This window comes from Topomyia yanbarensis, chromosome 2 (genome assembly GCF_030247195.1).
Source record: "Topomyia yanbarensis strain Yona2022 chromosome 2, ASM3024719v1, whole genome shotgun sequence".
In the NCBI taxonomy this organism is placed as follows: Eukaryota; Metazoa; Arthropoda; class Insecta; order Diptera; family Culicidae; genus Topomyia; species Topomyia yanbarensis.
This window is the reverse complement of record NC_080671.1, coordinates 305,432,618-305,449,948: the sequence shown is the minus strand read 5'-3', so window position 1 is coordinate 305,449,948 and position 17,331 is coordinate 305,432,618. Positions and strand designations below refer to the sequence as shown.

The following is a 17,331-nucleotide window of genomic DNA, read 5'->3' as shown; positions in this document are numbered from 1 at the left end:
AATGCTGTAATGGAGTTTGAATGCAACATTAGTGCAAATGTATAGCTAATATAGTGCAATGGCTTAATGCTTATGGTTACTTGGGTAGGTATGTGATACAATTAGAAATATAGACAACTGAAACTGCATATTATTGTTTTATTCATTTTTAACATTGAATTTTACTTTGTAATTATCGACCATTCTTATTAAAATTTAAATTTCTATACAAGCACTAGGTAAATATACTTTTGCTCATTAATCCTTGTTATAATATTTATGATCGTCGTGATAGAACCAATTACAAAATAAATAAATAAGAGCAAACAAGGAAAAATGCTGAATGAATCGTAGTCATAACCGGGGATCACTCCGCGATGAATGACCTAGATGTTTGGTAAACAAAAGTAGTACGATTTCTTTTTTTCGATATGCCAAACAATCCTTAAGGAACAGAAACATTCGATAAGCGTAATAAAATTAGCGCAAATTTTGAGGAATTGTGTGGTAAATTGTTAGAGCTGATGTAATATGAAAATGTTACCCCTCCTAAATTGAATATTTTTTTATAATATCCGGATGTTTCACAGCTTAAAGGTGTATGTATGTGTATGTGTGAGTTTCCTACGATAATTGACAACAAAGGGAAGTAACAGAATTGGAAACAAACCAACCTTACCATTCAATTGTCTGTAAAGAGTTGAATGATTTTTTCGCAAACTTCTAATTGAATTGATCATTTCGTGTGTATTTGCCTGTTTGCTATCGCATATTCTAAATCTTATACTCGCTTTCATCCTACTCATATTGTTTTGAATTAAAAATTAACTTCTAATTTATTCTTTATTTCAATGACTCGATTTCGTCAAACGGTTGCTCTTTTGATGCACAATAGTTTTGTTTTATTCGAAAGGAGGAGGAAGGTTACTAATGTGTGCAAAACAATGTTTATCGCCATATCACCGTGACGTGTTAGTTTCTTTTATTGAACAAATGTCGGAACAGTCTTGAACGAACCCTACGCATTTTGATGAAAGACAAAGTATGTTACAATGGGAAGATGTTCTCCAAAAGCTCGCATTGCCATGGAAATATTTTGAGAAAAGACGCTTATATGACAGACCTTTCCATTTGGCTGCATAGTAGAAAGGCAGTTTAGTAAACTGATCTCTGAACTTTTGAAATACGTTACATAGCGACGTTGGATGACTCCAATTTAGCTAGGGTTATATCATTGTATGTATTTTTCATTCCGTCAAACAGTGCTTGAATACTCGTTAGCGTCTCGTTCAACATTGACATATGTACGTCCATTATCGAATAAGTAGGATTTCGATCGCAGGTGTTTTTTGTTATGTTCATAAATATTATTTAGCAATAGGTTGTTTTCTGGTTGAATATTGTGTTTATTTTTTTTCTGATTCCAGTAATAATAATGCTAGATGTTATATATTTTGCAATTATATTCTGCATCTATGTGTATTAATAATTCACCTCCTTTCGTAGTGCTCGTTAAACTCTCTTCTTCTATCTTTCCACCGTTTAATGAATTGTTCATACCGTTTTTGATGATATTAATCTTGTGTATTTTAACTCTTGTTATTTTAAATGTTTTCTATACAACACTACCTAGGATCGGGAACATGTTTTGATGACATCGAGTTCGGCGTGTTGGTTGACGAGTTTGCCTGCTTTAGCTCGCGTGCCTTAGCGGCGTTCGCCGCCTGTTGCTGCTGACGCGCCCGTCTTTCGATACAACCTCCGCCACCACCTCCTCCGCCAGTACCTGATAAAGATTTGGACGAGGATTTCCCCTTACCTGAATGCTGCTGACTCGCGCCGCCACGTGGAAGAACCTGTGGGCTATGCAAACTTTGCAATTCATCCGCAACACTGCTATCACTTTCCACCTGTTTTAGACTATCACAATTGCCTTCGTCCTTGTTGGCTGCACCATCCTGCTCCTCAGCATCACCAGTGGACTTTTTCACATTCTTATTAACGCTACTGTTGTTGTTGCCTCCTCCAACGCCCAAATTCAATGAATTCAAATCATCCGTCACATCATCGTCAGTATGTTTACAAAATGACTGTATATTGGCGATGGTAGATAACATTAAAGCTTGAACAAATTGTGATCTGTAATACAGAAACCAATGAGAAGAATGTTTACACAAATTAGTAATCATAGCGATATACCTATCGGCTCTGTCACGCTCTAATTGTGCTAGCTCGGCATCATCCAGACTTGGTACCATAAAACGTGCCATCAAGAACTGAATCTGCTGTTGGGAGAATGGTGCGGTTGTCGAAACATTGCCAAGGAAGTTGCACGCTCCGATACCGGATGATACCATTGGCAGCGATGAAGACGAAGCAATCGGTGCATCGCGGGAGCCGGTCGCATTGAGTGTGATAATCGAACTGGATTGTTGCGATGTACTGGCACTACCTGTCGCATTACTACCACCGGTTGCATTTGTCGCCGAGGTCACAACTGGTTGCTGCTGACGTCGTGGTAATCGTTCCAGCTGCTGTCGGGCAGCCTTGAAATATCACAGAAAGAAAAGGAAATTGTTATGCAAGGCTAGAAAATCTGTCCTTGATTAGTTGTATAGATTTTCCTCAACCGGAATCATACCTTTTCAAACATTGCAATTAACATTTGGTAAAGATACGTATTTTCGGTGGGTTTTTGTAAAAAGTACAGTCAATTATAGTAGTACTCTCCATTAATACTGGCCTCTTACCAGTTTGGTTTGTGATTATAGTTTGTTTAGAAAGCATAACAACCGCAAACTTCCGCATCACTACGATTCTCTTTATTTTGTGGTTAAGTATATTGCCGTGATCCCCATAACAGTACCATTTGCTATGGGTTTCCTATGCAGGTGGGACTGTTGTGCGTATCACGGCAGTATATGAGTCATTCCACGCGAAGTGGTCATTAAATTTCGAGAAAATGTTCGTCTAGGGCCAATATATAAAAACCCGAATTTTTATGTCAATTGAACCACCCCTCGAATCATGGGAGTACCCCCCGTTTTGACAAACTCTTGATTTTCTTTTGATCATCTGGTTCTATTTACTCTAGAATCAAACCGCTAGATGGCTTTTGAAGAAAATTATTCCAGGAGTCTAGAAAAATATGAATTTTTGGCGGCAGTGCTACCAACTATGCGTTAAATTCAGTTAAATATTAAAATTAAATTTTTCTCACAATACATATCTGCCGTGATACGCATAAGTCCCACCTGCATAGGAAACCCATAGCAAATGGGACTGTTATGCGGATCACGGCAGATATAAGGATAAAAAAGGATTTTTATATAAAAAATGCGAGTTTTTCCCTTCAAAACGGTGTATCTCAGGATCCGCTCAAGTTATATTGAGATAATAAGTGTTTCTTATGTAAAAATATCTGAGGAATACGTTGGCCTCAGAATTTTCAAACTTAAAATATATGTACTGGAAAGAAAATAATTTTTAATATTTAACTGAAAAAATCGCATAGTTAGCAGCACTGCCACTAAAAATACATATTTTTTCTCCTTGAATAATTTTCTTCAAAAGCCATCCAACGGTTTGATTCTAGAGTCAATAGAACCGGAGATATGATCAAAAGAAAATCAAGGGTTTTGGCAATTCATCAAAACGGGGGGTGCTCCCATGACCCGAGGTGTGCACAATGGTCCCAAAAGAGCAAAAAAGGGGTTTTTTTTAGATTGCGTCAAAACGGTTGACTTTAGCAATATGGTGTCTTTGAGAGTTTCTTGGAGTAGAGCTCCCCTTCTTTCTGTCTTATCGGATTGATGATTAATCCTCCTAAAAGTGTGTTACGAAATTTATTTTCTTCAATAATTCAGATAGACAAATACTTACTTCAGCACTTCTTGTAGAGAAACTCATTACAAACATTTTACCTGAAGACTTCAACTCTCTATCTTTTAAGGTTTTTGAGATATGGGACATTATTTGCGAAAGGCCCCTTAAAAACAGTTTTTTCATCATAAGTTTTCTTCTAGATTTTTTCCATGATATAAATGTTCTAGAACATTGTTTGGACTATTAAACTGCATTACTTTGCCGAAGACGGAAACTTGCTATCGCTAGTATGTGTGGAGATATTACCATTTTTTGATTGAAAATAGCTCTTTTTCCAATGCCGATAACTTTTAAACGGGCAAACCACTTTGTAAACAAATTAAAGTGCAAGAGAAGCACAATAAATGCTGGAAAAATCAGATCTCCCCAAGGCGGCCCTCTATGGAAATACTAGAGCCTAAAATATTTCCTCTAGAAGTCGCCCATTGCCTTCTAAAACGATATTCCGTTTTGTGGTTTTTGTAGGAAATTTAAACAAGAAACAAAGTCCCAAAGATTACGAAACGATCTAACGCTTGTGGACAAAGTTATAAGACAGAAACCGATTAATGCTCTTAATGCTGCTAATGAATTTTGAGGGATAAATTGAGTCTTCTTTTGTACATAATATGAGAAACTATGCTATGAGAATTAAAATTTTCATCAATCGTCAGAGCATCAGTCGGTTTTCGCCTAATAACTTTTTTCACAATCCTCAGATCGTTTTTGCAGTCTTCGAGACTTTGTTTCATTGATAAGTTTTCATTAAAATCTTGCTCCGATTTATTTTAGGAGGTAATGGGCGACTCACGGAAGAATTAAAAAGTCGATTTTTCCATGCGAAATCCCACGTAAACTAAACCGTGGATATAGTTCCACTGGTCGAGCTTAGAGTATGCATAATTATTCTAGGTCCAAGTGGAACCTAGAAAGTTGCTTGGAGCAAAATTTTATTTTATTTTTCATATTACCGTATCCCACTCTAATATACATTTATGCATCACAATACCGTTTGTTAAAGGATTGTGTCCATCCATTTTGAACCCATTAATAATACTAAAAATAATATTTTTTTTAATTTTGAACCCATTAATAATACTAACACACGAATTAGAAAATATGGATAGAAAACTCGGACTTTCTATTGTCGCCAAATTACGACTGCTGAAGCACTTAAACACGATCGATAATTTACAGGGTGTTTGGTTCATAGTTAAAAATCTCTCGAGGGGTGATATAGAAGGCACCGATGGTTGATTGGTAAGCGTGACCGCCACACATTCCCGTTGGTCTGGGTTCAATCCCAGCCGAGGTCGTTGAGATATTTCTGAGGTGAAAAATCTGTGGTCACGTCTTCCTTGGGAAGGGAAGCAGAGGGTGGGTAAGAAAACCAACCGGTACGTATATTCACTGGTATGGTTCCTAAAATCTCAACACGTGTAAACGAGTGATGCACATCGTATTCGGTTTGGATTTCGTTCACACGGTAAACGAAAGAAAAACCTCCACCAAGTCTCAGTTTCTAAAACCAAACCGAGCCACTCAGCACCGTTTACATGTGTGTACGAATTTCAACTTGTGTTGATGTATTCTCAACAGCGGTTTCGGTTTGGCTTTAGGAAAACCGAGCCTGGTTGAACGTTATTGAATACCAGTAGTATTGAATATAGCTCGCCATTTCAGATTTTAAATGACGGCAGGTATCAATTTGCGATCTTTTGACATATTTCTTATATTTAAAATGTCCATGACGCGTGATTCTAGATGACAGAATATCTTGAATATACCGTCATCTTAAATTTTGATCCGATATCATAGGTATAAAAATAGCGGAGGCTATTAAATTTCCTTTTACTTTCGATTTTTGGGCTGTTTCCCATACCAAACATACTCATATTGCAAACTTCCTGATGATAAATCATTATGAAAATGTCGAAATATTGAGTTAAGTAACGCCATTTATGACCACGAACATAATTTATTTGAACAGAAATATGTCTGAAGATATTTTTTCAATTACCGAAAAAATACCTTATATTATACCCAAAAGAAATTTGTTTAGAATTCTTAATAAACATACTAACAGCACTAGCATAGCCGATAAACATCAACCCGAATATACAACCGCAACACAACTGAAGTTTGGTTTCGTTATTCTCGTGTTTCCTTCCCATACTCGTGCACCGGTAAACGAAAATCAAAACCAAACCGCGGTGCTGTGTAAACATAACTCGGTTTGGTTTTCGTGTCTCGTATAAACACAACCAGCGATGAGACCGCACACAATGTAAAGGAAACATAAACACTTGTGGAAATTTGGTTTACCGTACCGGTACTCAACCGGTATTTTCCCACCTAGTGAAGCCGTTGGTCCCCGATTTATGAGTTGATGGATCGATATCTAGTCCAGATAAGTGGAGTCTTTTCTCTGGCGTCGCTCCAGAAGAAGTAGAATCCAACTTCTATAATTACCAGCCCCCTGGCAACCCTATAACATCATATGGAGTTTGACAGCGACCTACATGTATGGGGCATTATAGCTATAAAGCCCCAAACAAAGAATTATGTTCGCCACTATACACGATATTCAAGCATTCTACATGACGTTTTGCATCTTGTGGGATGATTTAATACCATCTTATTTAGAATATCAACATTTAGCAAATAATTACAGCTTTTAAGCATTCGATTCAAAATCAATGTTTTGATTTTCATGGCAGTGATGCTGGCTGTACAGAGACGTCGTCCTTGACAGGGGGCTGATAATTACTAACAAATATTCTCCTCTCGTGATACTTGTGGAGCGCGCAGTAGTATATAACAGCCTCTAGAGGAATTCCACGAAGTACTGTCCAAAAATATTTAAAATCGTGAACAACTATCTTAGAGTCCTATGCAACTTTACACGTTTCTTCGGCATGGAAGACTAAACATTTTCCACTATCAGTAATGGCGATTTCGCTTGAACCTGAAACTGAGTCAGGTTCTAACCCCAACTGCTGTCAGTTCATACATTTTGACAGCAGTTGGGGTTAGGAATTGACTCAGTTTCGCCTCAAACGAAAACCACATAAGATTATTTTGACTCAGGAGTAATTTTTTAAAAGGGCGTAAACATTTGTACGTGCATTAATTTAAAAAAAATGTTCGATTACTGAATTTTATACAGCAAAACTTTCTGAGAACGAGTTTCAGGGAATAAATATTTATGTTCAAAAAAATATACACTGAAAAAAATGTGTCATTTTTCACAAAAATTTGTGTTAAAAATTTTAATTGCAAAAAACTCATTTTTTCTAATTTTTAATATTTTGTCAACAAAAACATAAAGAGAAAAGAAACATTTTGAATGTGATTGTATGATGGAGAACTTATCGGTAAAAAAGTTTGTTTAACAATAACTTTATACATGTTTTTAAATTTCATACTAAATGACATACAAAACTGAAATTTTATTACAGAATATAATTTTAAGTATCATTCTAAATCAAATTTCATTTAACAAAAATCTTCCAAAATTCGATAGTTTTCGAAATATTTGGAATTTTGTTCCAACAAAAACAGTTAATTCGTGTGATTATACCCTTTTTAAAAGTTATTCGCGTAAAAAGAGAAGTTACAGGAAATGTACCTTTCGAAAAACCTATTGTTGTCGATGGAGAAACGCAAATGGCTTTTAAAAAGGTCGTAATAAAACAAAAGAATTGTTTTGCCAAAACAAAATTAAAAATATCTCGAGAACCACTACATTTCAGAAATTTTTTGTTGTGAGCATTTTGATGTAAAATGGCGTTCAGAATCATATTCAAAAAGAAAATTGTATTTTTGACTGCAAATTGTATATATTATAAAAATATGTTAAAAGTTGTTAGGAAAACATTTTTATTGGAAGCTTCTCCATGATCCAAATACACTGAAAAAGTTTTACATACACAGACATACGACTAGCACATAACAATTGTATACTAGAACTAAAAACTACAACTATTTATTTTTTACATTTTAACGACATTCAATTAGCTAGAGATTACTGGGTAGGGAAAGTTATGAAAATTAGAGCCATAGTACTCAAGTGAGAGTCGGTTGTCACGGTAAAGATGGACACGTCTATCATTACCAGGACACATGTTAGTGAAATCGGGTGATTCGTAGTTATACTGCCTAAGCTCGACCCTCATTAACAGAAGACAAAGATTAAGCCCGCATGATATTAAGCCTGTTCTAATGAGCCTGCCATTTCTAGTTTTCCGATCTATTTACTTCACATCCTTGCTCTCACTTGAGTACTATGGCTCTAATTTTCATAAATTTCCCTACCCAGTAATCTCTAGCTAATTGAATGTCGTTAAAATGTAAAAAAAAAGAAAATGTGACTAACATAGTCGAAAGAAAAAAGGAAAAAAACAATTGTTTAATTTAATTAGTCTGTGCATGATGATGAAGTCGACCGATAAATGGACACACAATGACCCCACAGTGAGCTCTGTCCATCAACAATGCCATTAAACTGTGGAACAATGTCTGCAAACACGGCCCACTGCAAAAGTATATCCACTTTAACCCGCCAGGCTGCCACGCCAGCGCGCACAGGCTGAGCGTTAGTTAGGGCCGGTGCAGAGTATGAAAAAACACAAACATAAAAGAGGCCCACAGACCCTCTCGGTCTTCTTGATGCACCCCTATCGAGGCGTAATGCAATAAAGTTATTGCCTGCCAGAGGAACTTTAGCACTGATGCACGCAATATGCTTAATGACGTTTGCAATATCGGTTAATTTCCCTTTATTGGAATTGTAACAATAATAAATGGTCTTATAAGCATAAAATTACCTTCCGTTGAATTTGATTTTGTATTATGTTTGAGTGAATGCGGCATTCGGGTTAATAACATTCGGGCAAGTGGTCTATACAGGTTTAAGGCAGTTGGGTAAATGGTTCATTCGACTAAATAGCTTTCGGGCGAACGTCATTCGGGTAGACGAGAGAGAAGACGATTATGTTCACATGGTAGGGTAGACGAGCCCTCATTCATCTCATTAGTCAGGATGTCACACTATTTCGTTGATAACTCGACTTAGAGTAACTGGATTGCGCTTAAATAGGTATCATCTTTGCTTCGTTCCTAAGAAGCAGTACAGTTAAAAATGTTGCCTGAAAAATGTAAAATGCTCGCACTTGAGCGAGGCGAAAAGTCGAGTACCCTTATTCATCCTACCGTTTGAGCTAATGCGTTGAATAGAGGTAGCAGGCACTGCTCTAACTAATGTGTTCAAATGGGTGGGATGAATTGAGGAGCTAAGATGAATTAGGGCGCAGTAACCCTATATGAACATAACCTAATGAGTCGAATAATGACCATCTATCCTATAATTTATTTTATATTTCGTGCTAATGCATTAGTTTGATTTCAAATATTTTTGTTGGCATATTGGCTAACCCTAACAAAACAGTGATCACAGTACTAGAATACGACTGTTGAAGAAACTAAAAGGATAAATTATGGTAGGCCTAACTTCACTACATAAATCGTTTCAAAATGAGCAATTACCGTAATATAAATAAATAGTACAGCAATGAGAAAGCAAATGAATACTCCCTCAATAACGATGGTCCATAGTGTTGAGTTGACTGTAGCAGTTGTGTACATTTAACGAAGAGAACAATGGTTAAAGCTGTTCGTGGTGATGTTTTCAATGTCTCCTCGTTAGAACTGATTGCATTCAGCTGGCAAAGGAGACATCTTTTTATACACTTTTCAAAACAATGATCACGAACTTGTTGACTTGTTGGTGGACACGTATCTCATTGTTGCTTTTCCACTACTTTCAGTCCTGGCAATCGCTGACCTTGATGACTCGAAATGAATCTTCTTGCTTTTCACCGTGCGGCTCATATAATTGGTCTTAATCCCGCCAAATTTAATTTTTTTGCGAAGTTTATTTTTTAACTTTAATTTGCATGTATACAAAAAAGTTCGTGCTCCTCGCGAATAAATTGAACAGAAGATGTTTTCGATACCAATGTTTGCTTGCGTGGTAAGGCGAATGTTATTCCGCCTGGTATCACCGTAGCAGCATCACTGCTAGCTTGCTATTCACTTGGCAAACCGATCCAAATACGCCCATCTAAATGGTAGAACAATTTTCTCGCGCTTGCTCAAGCAACGTAAAACTTGCAATTTTCCGAATGGCACACGAAATACGCTGTTGGATAATTTTAGTTTGTGATTTTTAAAATTAAATTTCGTTTCACTTTGGTTATTTTGGTGACAAAAAAAATCCTTGTCAGCGTTGGACGCGGAGAAGCACAGCACACGTTTACTGCGATTTTATTTACATCTTTGACTTCCAAGTTTTAGGGTGCTTACAAAATGTATGTGTTTGAATGTTTCTTGAATACCTACAAACTAATCTTAAGGCATTTCTGTTTTTACATGGGAACACCGATGTAGTGTAAAAGAGATAGACTTATTACACACAAGTTAGAATGTGTGCAACAGAGACTACACCGATGTAATCCAAAAAGGAAAATGCTGTTAGTTTTGGGCGTTTGATGATATTTATGGTCTATGAAGCTCACCTAATAAAACACAGAGCAAATCAAAGGTGTACTATTCCTTTCTCATGCGAATTATTTATTTGGGTGATGCTGATAAGTTTGAGTAAGGGCAATTGTTACACAGGCTGTGGTGTTAGTGCAAAACAATGTTCAAACGAATAAAATTCCGTTACTTATATAAACGAAAAACAGTTACTCTTACTGGTTGAATGATTGTCTTGACATTCAACTTTCCGTGACAAAAATCTTTCTAAAATCTGCGAAACTTTCGGAGTCATTTATTAAATGTGTTTCATTTACTGGAAGTTTGATGCATTGGTGAAATTAACACAATTCAGAAAACGGTCAATAGTATAAAGGGGAAAATTTTATGGACAAACTATATTGCCCGTGAGAATTATTACAGCTACTGTACTGCCTATAGCCGCAAGTTTACGATTATTCAATTATTAATTCAACTTCTTGAGGGATAAAACGCTAAAAATTGTATCGAGGAAATAATACTACTCTAGAACTGTTTGTGTAAAATACTTACATTCACTTGCTGTCGTTCCAACTGAATTTGTATCTGCAACTGCTGTAGCTGTGATGGCTGTGGAGCGCCTCCGCGGCGGACACTGGACAGCTGTTGCAGTAGTTCTGCGATAGGATCGACCGATTCCCGACCAGAGGGCGATAGTGTTGATAAACCACCGCCCGATGAACTGAAGTGCATGTTGGAACGTCTTGAGCGCGGTCCACCAAGTGTTCGGCCAGAATGTGGCATCCTTCGCACACCTCCATGCCGAATAGCGGAAGGTTCATCGTATAGGATTGGTTAAGGAAAGCATTGTCATTTTTAAAACGTTTTTTACTGAAACAGTCACCTGGAGAAATGAAAATTTATAATAAAACTCATATTCATAGTATAAACTACCGCATTTGATCGACGAAACTAAGGAATGTTATATGAATACTTATTTATGAAGTTTCCAAGAAATCACGGAAGCCATGTAACACTCGTTAAGTGTTTTACATGAACGTTTTTTTATTCTATACTTGTAAATAACTTAAACAATCTTGTGGAGTGCATTAAGATGCTTCAAGGCTTTTCTTCATTCATTCAAAAGTATCGCTGACCTGTTCGGTGCTACAGTGATCTTTTCGAGGAACCTAGTGTAGGTTGTACTGCCAATAATCGCAAGTAAGTCTTATGTTGATATTTTCTGGGACCGCCAGCACAAAATAACTAGCTACGTTGTTATTTTTCACCCGATTTTTGTTTTTTAGCGGTTCTGGGAAGAAAAAAAATACTTTTCCAATGGTATGCTAAATTATGCCGTTTTGTAAGAAGTACTGTTCGACTTCGAAAAAATCGTTATTTTTTCATTCTTAGTGTGCAAAATATGCAAATAGCTTAAAAAATTTCGAAAGGCGCGACCTTATCCTAGCAATGATTTGAAATAACATTCAATTCCGCGTTCAACGATAAGTTCCTCAAAAAATAGTTGGAAAATACGGGGCGATCTATTTTTTTTTTTTTTTATTGAGCGAACACTTTAAAAGTAACCGCTGTGATGCTGTGCAATCATAGTAGTGCAAAGCAATACCTAATTAGGGAAAAATTAAATAATTCTGTAATTTTCCATCGATTTTGATGATTAAAAGAATTTAACTGTTCTTTCGAATTGTCGTCAAGAATGTGTTTTTGAAAAACTGCTTAACCTTTTGCATATTTTTGGTGAAAAATAAGGAGCCATTTTTATATTATTGTCCAGAATCGCACAATATATCATACAAAATAGCAAATTATAGCATATCGTTGGAGAGGTCTATTTTTCTTCTTTCCGAAATCGAAATTTGGCTGAAAAATGACAGCGTAGCTTTTTTTGTAGTACCGTGTAGTTGAATAAAAAGCTCGTGATCATTATCTTTAAGCTCCTCTTTTAGTGTAACCTAACATGACTGCAAGCTGTTATATGACTTTTGAAAAGGATATCAGAAACGAGATCAGATCTCGCGATCCACTTCGGTGCTCGAGGCTTAAATGTCCAGCAAAATCGTCCGTCACCAAATTGGGATCACCACCAGGTAGAGCAGCGCACACGGGACAAACGACTTCCAGGCCCGTGTCGGTGTGCTCAGCACTAACATGCTCGAGAAGGGCAGAATCGCTGAGACCCATTCGTTTGCAGTACGGACAGGTGAACGATTGTGGTTGATCGGGAGTTAGAACTTCACCACCATAGTATAACTCAAAGTCGGACCTCGTAAGAATACACTGCATCGGATGATCTGCCGAATGTCGCGTGCTAGTTGCCCCTTCTTCATAACAGTTGGCGCACAAATCGTAATCGTAGCAGATCAGACATTTGTAGCGACGTCCACGGAAGTTACTTTTTAGACACGAATCGCAGCTGACACCTGAAAGAGGGGAGAAAGAATCATACATTGTAATGGGCATGTCCAATTCTTTTAACAATATTGCTCCGATTGCTTCAGTTAGAGATGTAGTAAGTCACATCAGACAAGCTTGAGTATTTCTTTCAGACTGAAGATGTATTTATTCAATCCTTCACTATTTATGGGCCTTTGAATTTGCCATTTTTTATCTACAGGAAAATATACATAATTTTAGTCTGCGCAAAAAGTAAGGTCATTCGGCATAACCTTGAGCCGTGCTACTACTGAAGGTCCAAAATTTATTAATTTATTCTACTTTACAAATTAATAGCATTTATACTTAATGTGGCAGGCCACATCGCTTCCACTCGCGTGTTGTCCGACATCGCTGTCGCTTCGTCGGAGTTAAACTCATTCATAGCCCCTATGTTTCAGTAATCCGGGCAAACGAGTGGATCACAAGTTTGCTTGCGAGGGTCCGCCGCTTCCGACAGCGGGTCGGCGGCCACATCGCACGGTGGTCCAGTCCTGCGGTAAAGCTGTATTAACTGGATTCGCCCCAAGTGCTTAAGCAGTGTTACAATCGATATGTAAATTTATTCAACAAAAAAATGTTTAAAAAACTTGGCGATATCCAGAAATGATATAGTTAACTATCGTCTGAATCGAACGGAATATAATTTTGAAAAGCTGCTCATGATATAAAGAAGGTAATAGGGATAATTTTAATTATTGAAACGCTGTATAGAAAGCTAAAACTCACTGCCGATCATAATAATGATAACCAAAACAAACCATACGACTTCAAAAATAAAACTCAAAAGAACTGCTCATCTAAAAGAAGGCGAAAACAGTTATAAACTGCAATCGCTCAAAATATAATCAATATCAGGTTATAGGAAACATGACATTATTATACTGACAATAAAAGCACAAGAGTGCCATGTGAATTTTTGTCGAAAATGATTTATCTGTTGGATGTTATTCTGTATCACCATTGAATCACAATACACAAATAAGATTACCAGGTTTGTTAAAAAAAACGAAAAAGCTACCAAAACATGGTTGTCCCATCCATAAGGCTCAATGGACATGCAAATCTTGAACAGCGTTTTTCTCGGATTACTGTTTTTCAATATGGGACTCTTATGCTTACATTTTATTTTATTTTATTTTTTTTTATTTTCGTGACTTTAAATTTTTTTCATTCGTCACGTCTTATGCTTACATGGGCAGTATAGCTTAGTGCAACTTTAAGCTTATGAGTCATTCGCCAATTTACCCTCCGAAAGTTGCGCAAATTGCTCGCTGAAAGAGCAGCCGCGGCTGCTCTAAGACGATTTCGCTAATCTTCAGAGCAGCGTGCACTCAGTGCACTAGCGCGACTGCCAGAAGGTTAACTACACATTCGTCTGTTATGTCAAATGACCTTCAGTAAGACAACTTAGCTAAATTATGACTAATAACTGTTTTCGAAAAGCTAAAAATAATTATTTCAACTGTCCGTTATGTTCAATAACCTGCAAAATGATCACTTCTAAACATTTTCTTTTTTCATTTTCATTTTACAGCGTTTGGTGGGCAATGAGAGCGAAAGTCAGTCCAAGGCCGATGATAGGAGGGATAATGGCTGAATGAATGGTCCATGCAAACCACAAAAACGCCATGGGAGAGGATCAGGGTGTGGGTTGGAGCAGGGTTAAGAAATTGATGTATGCTCGACAAATAACTGCACTGCAGAATGTGATGAAAGGGTAAATTGAACAGTACTACCGTTGGCTGTTCAGAAATAAAAATATAAAAATATCTCCATAAGTTTTGATATCAAATATTTGTGTTTTGTAACTAGATATGTGATGTTAATAGTTGCTGAAAAGTTCACTTTAGCACAGTGGTGTTATCAAATTTGCGAGATCGCGATGGGCTCAAGCGTTTGTATGTACACGTGGTTGTGGCGTGTGCCAGCACGTATGTGATTTTGCGTGTGTAAGTTCATGTTTAAAAGAGTGGTTCATGTATAAAAGAGTCCCAAACCATTTGTGCTAAAGCGTTCACTTAATTATCGGTGTGTTTCAGTGTTGGCGAAATCGCGGGTTTAGGTATGTGTTGATGATTGCAATTGTACGTTGTCGTTTGTAGTTAGAATCGTGTTATCGCGAAGCCACGAGCGTTTGTACATTTGGAATGAGGCCTTTCTCGGCAAGTATAATAAAAATTGTAACGATACAACGGTTGAACCGATTCACGCTTCTAGCTCATCGTACGAATCTCGCCGCAAGCTGCTACCACCCCGTTCCTGCTCTCCGCATTCCGTCATCGGGTTCCAACGCATACTGGGACGCACCGCAGTTGGCACTATGGAAGCCCTCGATCCCCCCGCCACAGTCGAGCACTTGCAGCCAGCGATGATCAGTCGTCCCGGTCCTGTGTGTGGGATGGGTGAAAGGGTCTTCCAATCTGCCGCAAATGGCAAGTATACATCTGTTCCGAACACTTCAAGCGCTGATGTATTCTTCGCTTCCAGTTTTTTGCCTTTTGCTCCGACATCTTGTTATCAGATGCCAACCATTTCTCTCGACGACGACGATAGTCGTATTTTGGGGCGCGACGCAGTTGATTTGGGATGCCTCGAATCCCTCACCACAGTCGACCAGGCGACCGTGAACCGTTCCGATACTGTTCGTGAGATTGACGAAAGGATCTTCCTACACGGCAACATGGCTTCGCTCTCTGCTGTACCTGATCCGTCCTCCAACAACATCGAGGTTTACTACCAGAATGTTGGTGGCCTAAATTCATCAACGGACAGCTATTTGCTCGCGACCACGGGTTGCTGTTACGACGTTATCGCTTTGACCGAGACGTGGCTCGACAACCGTACTCTGTCTCGCCAGGTCTTTGGTTCAACATTCGATGTCTACCGCTGTGACCGCAATGCCCTCAACAGCCACAAGACATCAGGCGGTGGTGTGCTTATCGCCGTTCGGCGTGGTATAAAAGCCCGAGTGATCAACGATGACCGGTGGGCGAGCTCCGAGCAAGTGTGGAAGTTTGACTGATAACTTGCCGATCGCAATCTGTTCCTGTGTGTTGTGTATTTTCCACCTGACAGAATTCGTGATTCCAGCCTGATCGATGTACATCTTTCCTCCGTTTTTTTTATCGCCTCGATCGCCGCCCCGTCTGATGATATCGTTATACTGGGCGACTTCAACTTACCTGGCTTGACGTGGTGCCAAGCAAGTAATGGTTTTCTACGATTGGATATCGAAAACTCTGCGCTTATTAACAATGCCAGTTGTATTTTGGACAACTACAGCAACGCAACTCTTCGGCAAATTAATGATGTCACCAACGAGAATGGACGTACATTGGACCTCTGCTTTGTAAGTGCCCGGGACTGCGCTCCGTACTGCTGCACTGCACCGACTCCTTTAGTCAAGCAGGTGCGTCATCATCCCCCACTACATCTTGTATTCGCTGGTAACTTAGGAGTGAATTTTGAAGACGTCTCAAGCTCTATCGTCTACGATTTTAAAAACGCTGACTACGACAGCATCGTTAGCACGCTGTTGGATATAAACTGGGACGAAAATATTAACAATGACGACGCGAACGAAGCAGCGATGACGTTTTCTAGTATTCTAACTACCTTATCGACCGCCATGTACCAAAACGAACAATTAGTACCGATGAACACCCTCCCTGGCAATCAACCGTCCTAAGACGTTTAAAATCTGCCAAACGAGCTGCATTTAAAAAATTCTCGAAGCATAAGACACTTGCATTACGAAATCACTACTTTCAACTCAACCACGAATACAAACAACAAAGCAGACGCGCCTTTTTTAGACACCAGCGAAACGTCGAGCGTCAACTGAAATCCAAGCCCAAGTCGTTCTGGAAGTATGTTAACGAGCAGCGAAAGGAATCCGGTTTGCCATCTTGTATGTCATTTAATGGAGTTTTAGGCACCGACACTAAGGAAATTTGCCAACTGTTCTCCGACAAATTTTCAAGCGTTTTTTCCAACGAGCGCTTGCCACCACAACAAGTCGCTGCCGCCGCTAATTTAACTCCTTCTCTAGGACGAACCATCAACCGAATTTGCGTCGATAATGCTGCCATTCTTGCAGCAAATGCCAAACTGAAAGCATCTTGTTCCCCAGGTCCAGATGGTGTTCCCTCGATTTTTGTCAAAAAGTGCATCAGCGGGCTTCTTGAACCACTTCGGCGAGTCTTCGAGCTATCACTCACTACTGGTACATTCCCTTCCTGCTGGAAAGCAGCGCACATGTTTCCAGTTCATAAAAAAGGAAACAAATCGAACATTGACAATTATCGGGGAATCTCGTGTTTAAGTGCTGTATCAAGATCTTAGATCTTATTTTCTTTCACTGTAAACACTACATTGCAGATGACCAACACGGTTTCATGCCTAAACGATCGACAACGACAAACCTGCTCTCGTTCACAACATATGTAATGGATGGATTCGCTGACGGATTGCAAACCGATGCTATTTATATGGATCTATCTGCGGCCTTCG

At 38.5% G+C, this 17,331-nt stretch overlaps 1 protein-coding gene across 1 annotated transcript in view; it reads right to left on the bottom strand.

Annotated features, from left to right (window-relative positions):
* Nucleotides 1-729: 729 nt before the first annotated feature.
* LOC131683473 (E3 ubiquitin-protein ligase KCMF1) overlaps nucleotides 730-17,331 on the bottom strand; it is a 28,368-nt gene continuing 11,766 nt past the window's right edge. The window contains exons 2-5 of the mRNA XM_058965486.1: nucleotides 12,379-12,803; nucleotides 10,936-11,205; nucleotides 2,179-2,525; nucleotides 730-2,118 (exon numbers count right to left, since the gene is read on the bottom strand). Of these exons, the coding sequence (XP_058821469.1) occupies nucleotides 1,605-2,118; nucleotides 2,179-2,525; nucleotides 10,936-11,205; nucleotides 12,379-12,803 (1,556 nt within the window). The 3' untranslated portion in view covers nucleotides 730-1,604. The remainder of the gene's footprint in view (nucleotides 2,119-2,178; nucleotides 2,526-10,935; nucleotides 11,206-12,378; nucleotides 12,804-17,331) is intronic.